This window comes from Polistes canadensis, unplaced genomic scaffold (assembly GCF_001313835.1).
Source record: "Polistes canadensis isolate GaletaPanama2010 unplaced genomic scaffold, ASM131383v1 scaffold_1, whole genome shotgun sequence".
Classification (NCBI taxonomy): Eukaryota; Metazoa; Arthropoda; class Insecta; order Hymenoptera; family Vespidae; genus Polistes; species Polistes canadensis.
In genome coordinates, this window is record NW_014569548.1 from 2342290 (window position 1) to 2349583 (window position 7294).

The 7294-nt window shown below is 26.9% G+C and overlaps 1 protein-coding gene across 8 annotated transcripts in view; it reads right to left on the minus strand.

Moving 5' to 3' along the window:
- Positions 1-320: 320 nt before the first annotated feature.
- LOC106784266 (RING finger protein unkempt) overlaps positions 321-7294 on the minus strand; it is a 13085-nt gene continuing 6111 nt past the window's right edge. For 3 of the 8 annotated variants that reach the window (XM_014743612.1, XM_014743674.1, XM_014743666.1), the window contains 10 exons: positions 4382-4804; positions 4074-4297; positions 3593-3735; positions 3309-3485; positions 3028-3220; positions 2637-2908; positions 2341-2550; positions 2100-2255; positions 1648-1809; positions 322-1365 (listed from right to left, as the gene is read on the minus strand). In XM_014743612.1, the coding sequence (XP_014599098.1) occupies positions 1210-1365; positions 1648-1809; positions 2100-2255; positions 2341-2550; positions 2637-2908; positions 3028-3220; positions 3309-3485; positions 3593-3735; positions 4074-4297; positions 4382-4804 (2116 nt within the window). In that variant the 3' untranslated portion in view covers positions 322-1209. Of the gene's footprint in view, positions 1366-1647; positions 1810-2099; positions 2256-2340; positions 2551-2636; positions 2909-3027; positions 3221-3308; positions 3486-3592; positions 3736-4073; positions 4298-4381; positions 4805-7294 lie in introns of all 8 variants that reach the window. The other 5 variants (XM_014743647.1, XM_014743656.1, XM_014743621.1 and 2 more) reach the window with 5 other exon arrangements.

The following is a 7294-nucleotide window of genomic DNA, read 5'->3' on the forward strand; positions in this document are numbered from 1 at the left end:
TCTTTATAACTATTTTATACTAGTAATATAATAATAATCTTCGTAATGAATGCACTACTGTTACGTTAAATATATCTATCTAAATGTTGTTTTCTATAGATAAAGCATAAAACATTTACATGCTATACTATATGTTATCATTATTAAATGAAAAAAAGCGCATTCATATAAAATTAAATTATTGTTTTTTAATGTATCCAAAATAAAAAATTTCTACATAAAATGTAACTTTTTGTTGTATATAAATTATACAAAGAAAAAAAAATAAAGAAATTAATATTTATTACACTATGTTAAATAAAAATATTCACATTTTTAATATAGCAAAACATTTATAACTTGTACTTTTTTAGATAAATATTTAAAGCCCTATTTTTACTTTTTTATTGTTGTAAGAAATTGTATTATTTTCTATATGTAAAAATCTACATATTATGTGACTCTAATATAACATTTATCATCGATACTTCCTCAACCAAAAATATAAAATTTGTTAATACTTGTAATATTATAATCAGTACAGGTCAATTGAAAAATCCTAGATACATACTTTAAAATACAATAGAAGTATTATTTTGTACGACATACGTATAACAGCTCAGCATTAAGAAAAGAATCCTTCCATTGATATCCTAAATGGGATATATTTGTTGCGCTTAGTTTTATATTATTTTTTTTAAACAAATATATATTTTTAGGGTCCCAAATCTTTGTCCATTATCGTGATTACAATGTTTCAATATTAAATGTTCTGTAACTATTACATATACTTGTGTTACAAATCTCAACTACATCTAGCATACTGCTAGTATAATATATATTAGACTGTCTTTTGAATGAAAAAATTTCTATACCTTTTAAAGAAAATGTAATAATAAACGAGAAGTGTACTGTCAATGTCATAGTTTAAAAAATATATCATGTAACTACAATTCCCATGCATATATTGTACATGGAATATTTTGTGCATGCAATATCAACTTTTACTTTGGTAAGATAAAAAAACTATGTACGTTGCATCAATTATTACTGTGATATTATAGTTTTCATAAGTAAGTATTATAACAGTGTAAAGCATGTATTTGCTTTTTCATTGTATCCAATTGAAGTATTAAATTTTGATATACTATTTATGATATTCTTAAGAAATACGTTTTACAAGCAAAAAGTGCAAATATTAACAATGGGATTCCAATGAAAATTTCGGACCTAACTTGTAGAGACAACCGGTGTCTGGCAATACGGGCACTCACGCTGATTTGGAGCGCACGTTGAGCATACCACGTAGTGATTACAAGCAAGAGTTACAGTGCGATTTTGTTCTTCACAAACCATGCACTTCGCTGCCGTTTCTCTGTACAGCACCTGGAATGGCAAAAGCCGAAGTATCTATATTGTTTCATGAAATAATTCACGCATACAAATAAATACTCTTGAAAAAATAACTTGATAATCAGTCGTTACTGATAGCATAAATTTACAAAATGTTCACATTTCTTTAACGCCATTATTGATATTAAATCTTTTATGCATAAATAATGATATAAATACAATTTTATGTACATTCTGATAATATTAATGTTAATACTAATTTAAATAATGTCCTATGTACCAGTCAATCAAGTCACAATAACAACTTTGTTTTACCTTATCTATTTCTTCAAGATCCGAACGAAGTTGCGATTGAATTGATTTTAATGTTGCTATTGAAAGTGATCTGAGTTCGCTAGTTCTTCTCAATGTATGCAGATATGGACCACCACTGGCTGCTTCATTTTCAACACGTAATGCTTTTACTTGCAATAAAGCCTAAGAACGATTAAAATAACAAAGTTTATTGTTTAGTTCTCTCTTATATTGTATTTTATACAGAATATTAAACATAAGTATCACTACTATACTATATAGAATTTAAAAAATAGAATTTTAATAAAATAGATATAAATACAAATAAATTATACATAATATATAGATTAAAATATATTTTTATCAAGAAAAAGAAGCGAAATTTAATGGCAATACTCATGAAAGATATTGTTTATATTCTAAATTATATCAATAATGACAGATATGATAAAATTGTTTGTATTTTTATTCACCTCATCTCTTTGTTGTTCAGCAATATTTGCTTTTCTTTTAGCTTCTTCACTTTCTAACTGCCATGCTGCACAAGCTGCTCTGGCTTGATTAATTCGTTCATCCCATGTTGCCAATTGGGCACGACTTGAAGTCAATTCTTCTCTGAGTCTCTGTACCTGTAATAAGTAATAAAAAATCTAGAATTGTTCAAAATTGCTTTTATAAAATAATAAAGTGTATTATAGCTAGAGAAACTCTAACCTCAGATAAAGATCCTGTGTTACTTGGACTAATGGAGAATGCACTAACCAGTGGAGATGCTGGGAGAGGTTGTGTACGAGATGGTGACATTCCTTGGTTTGCAAAGTCAAATAGGCTACTATTAAATCCACTAAGCTTAGAAGCTGAACTACTAAGTTGAGACATATGATTGCTAAATGGGTCTGAAACTTGATTCATAAATGGCATTGTCTGAAAATAACCCAAGACAAGGATTATTAAAAAAAATTACTAAAAGTCTTATTATTGTTTTTAATTAGTTATATAAACAAGCTTACCGTATCTATGGAATCTTGATGTGAAAATCTGTGCCCAGTAAGGAAACCGGCTGATTGTAATTGTTGAAGAGGACTTGAAGTAGATGGAGAGAAATTTGTCAGAACAGATCGTTCTGTCATTCCAGGAATATTTACTGGGGCTGAACTACCCAGTAATCCTGAACTTGCTAAACCCGCTGATATGGAATTACTAATTGGAGAATTAGTATCCCTATGAATCGATTCTACTAAATTTAGTGGATCGTCTAAATGTAATTCATCTAATGCGTTTCCTAAAAAACAAAAGAAACTATTTTAGCCAAGCAACATACGTGAATCACAAACACATACATATATAAAACTAATAATATTTTATTATTATTAACTTAATTATAAATTACCACACACATACCTACTACAGATTCAACAGTGTCGTTTGGATAAAATGAATTAGATAATGGTGATACGGTTGTTGCCAATGAATGACTTCCTAAGGTTCCATTTAAATTATAAGTGATAAACAGACTTTGTTTTTGTTGAGCCTTTTCAGCTTTTGTTAATAATGGATCACTGTCTATAGCCACCATTTGTTTCCTTATTTCACCCTATTAATAATATTACATTAATAAGAAGCAATTTTAAAAACTTTAAAATTAGAACATCTAATTAATTATAAATAAAAAACAAACTTACAGCTTGTAAAAGAGAACCAGGATTGTAAAGTATACTAGTAAGTTTCTGTTGGGCAGAAACATTCACAGCATTGTTAGAACTGGAATTATGAAGTTGAGCACCAGGAGCTTTACTATGTGAGCTATTGCTACCAAGACTACTAGTACTCGCAGATTCAGATACTTCACCACTTCCATTCTGAAATTTTATCAATTGATCAATCCATTTGATAAACGTATATAATTATACTTTATTATTAATTAACTTTCACTTATCATAAGTCTACATAAGGACTAAAAACTTACACTGCTATCACTAAGAGGTTTATCCTTGTCATGACTGCGCTTATCAGGTGGTAAAGCATTATTGAGTATATCTGCTAAATTTGTGCCGCAATCTATGGGTACCGCCATGTCCCTCGCCAGACTCATTTCTTCTGTTGGCAATACTGGTCCATCAGCACACCATACCAATGTCCCAATTTATCAATTTTGAGAAGCAATTTTGATAATAAAACTTATTATTTTCAAGAAATTTAATTACACTTTGCAGAATGCCAAAAATAATTTTTACATAATATAAGAACAGAGCAGAATGTTCATATATTGTTGTGAAATATTAAATCCAATTTAAATCAATTATACAAAATTAAGTTATATATACAATGAGAATAATGTATTCGCAATTTGAATGACATAATTTTCATGTTTGATATTATTTCAAATACAAAACTTATTTGCAAAATATTCTAAGCCTGTTGAAATAGGTAACAACTGTTTTACGTACGATTGATGAGGGTACACTCACGGTCAACATGCGCAAATGCACAGAAGACTCCACGTGGACAATAACCAGCCTGTTGTACATCATTGCATTTAGTTGATTTGTAAATTTCAGGATGAAATTGTTGCTCTGTACGGGTATGACAATATGTGCAAGCATCTCCTTGTTCACAATTTCCAGGTTCTCCCCATTCTTCTCCATGCTTTACATTTGGACATGGTGTTGATCTAAGAAAACGATAACAATAATAATATTAAAATTATACCGAAATAAATAGCATTTAAAATAGAATTAAAAAAACATTAATTTACCTATATTTGTATTTTCGTGGACTACGCCTTTTATCTTTACTGTTATGATATTGTGGACAAGCATAACCCTGACGACAAAGTCTTGGAGGTCGTTTACAAGGTTCTGTTTTATAATTACTAAGTACATAATTTGTGTCCTGCCATTTTGGATCTTCATTCATCAAGTTCCGTTCCTTATCAAGAATGTTTGGTCCATTGGACGAAGAATTGGGATCTGTATCTGGATTTTCCAATGCTTGTATTTCTTTGATATCATACACAGGTGGTCGTAAATCATGATTGCCATGCGCAAAGGCACAATGAGGTCCATTTTTAACACAAAAACCACGTGTGTCTGTATCATGAACACACATGCATGTTTTGTAATACCGAAGATGATAACGTCTCTCAGTATCGCCAGCAGTACGATGTAAAAATGGGCACCTGTTCAAGAAAATAATTTGTGAAAATTTGCTCTATTCGGATATCTGAATATTATTATAAATAGAAAAAATACATAAGCTAGAGATAAACATTATACAGCTACAACTTTTATAAAATTATTGTAATCATGCATTAGTATTTTTTTTTCATTTGAAATGAGATAATATCATGAAAAATTAAACTGCATGATAGACCAGGAACTGAACCCAGGTTTTAATATTTCGCATACGATACTTAAAACCACTCATTAGTACTCTTCATAATTCAATTATAGCATATTATATTCATTCACAAAATATAGCAAATATACATCATTTACTTTATAAGAAAATCGTTACTACATCTAATGTAACAACTTAAGGAAAATATGTTTATATAAATGAAGATTAACTAATATAATGCACATACACTTTAAAAATAAACATTAATATGAAAAAAAATCGTTTTGAAAGCATATTATGGATAGCTAAACATAAAACTGCTACAATTAAGTAACTATTGAAATGTTTACTTTTGAAATCATAAAAACCATTTTCTTTATATGCATGAACTGATAAAATTTATATATATATATATATATATATAGATATATAATATGAGAAAGAATTAGCTTCAGTATAATCTTTAAATATGATAATGATATTTCAATATATAATAATGATCAGAGTATAAATTCAATACTTGACACTATTTTTGGAGTATCAATATTTTATACAATCCAAAAATTAAATGTGCTAATGACTATTATTCAACGTATTTATTGAAATTAAATATATTTTTAATCAACCAAAATGTATTTACTTTTTTTGGTATTTTGGTTGACACCAAAAATAATTATATGTTATTTGATTTTATAATTTGCATGACATTTAAATATATTATATAAATTACAATTAACTTGAATTTATTTATATCTCGTATTATATTATAATTATATCCTGCACACAGACATAAATTTAATTTTTTCATCAGGATCATATCTAATAGTTAACATATAATTTAATTTTTTCTAAAATGAATACTACTTCTATTGTGTATTATTATTAAAAGAATAATCTTTTACATTAAAGTCTTGTAACAAATAAAAATAATAAGCATATAAAATATATAGATATTCTACATAAGAGATACACAACGCATTTATTTCATTGTCAAACTTAACTTGTTATATGAGTAGCACAATAGATGCATATATACTTTGCATTATGAAAAATACTAAGCTTTTTTTAATAATAAAATCATGTCCTGAAAAAGAGTCATTTAAATAATAAAACAATATATTTTAAAAGATTTAAACTTTATATTTTTATAAATAATCAAAACACTAAAATACAGATAAATATGTTTCAAGATATTTAAAAACAAAAAGTAAAATACATATTTATGTTTAAGGTATATAAAAAATACACAATTAAAGCAGTGCGATATTAAAAAAAGAAAAAGAATATTATACCAATATTTAAAATAAAATTTTCTATATCATGATTATAAAATCATGTGATGACATGTAATTCAGATACAATGTCCATATAATGATAGAGTGATTCAGAAAAATAATTATATACTCTTTGAAACGGAGTACATTTTTTAAAAACAAATAAATTTAATAATTAACAAATTACGAAATTTATAAATTATACTTATTACAGAGTAATATATTTAATACTATCACATTCAATTGTATAACAATGTTTTTATACTAATCATATAACACATTAATTTTTTATACTATAATTCATAATATAATGAAAGAACATATAATAAAAAAATAAGAGAAAAATATATAGTACTATATGAAAATTTGAAAAAAGGTATATGTATATTGATTTAATATGTGAAGAAATACAGTAAGTGTACTTAAAATTAAACACCGTTACGCTTACTAGATTCTTGCTTGAAATTATTGGTATGAACTTAGATCTGATATTTTATTAGATCAACATTTAAAAATCAAAGTCATCACTCGTCAGAAGAGGTAAAACAAATGTATTTTAGTTTAAAACATCCTAAATATGAACAGAATATATTAGAGTGTTTGGCATACCTTAAATGATTTTGTTAATTAATCAAAAGAAATGTATATTATAGTCTAAAAGCACTGAATATAAGTTCGACGTACCGTCCTCTTCGAAATCCAACGTTATACTGGCTCGTTATCCTCTATGAAAGTTCTTTTATTGATTGTTGTTTAAATGACTTTCCGAAAAAGGAAATTCTATTTATTATAAATATTATTCTCGTTATACATATGTATCTTTTAGAAAGTCATATAAATAATAATCAATAAAAGAATTTTCATAGAGGACAACGACCCCAGTCTAACGGGAGATTTCGAAGAGGATGGTACGTCGAACTTATACTCTGTGCTTTCAGACTACAATATGCGTTTTTTTTCGATTAATTAACAATCATTTAAAATATACCGAACAATCTAAGGTACTCTACTAATATTTAGGATTATTTAAACGTATATAAATTTTTTTTAACGTT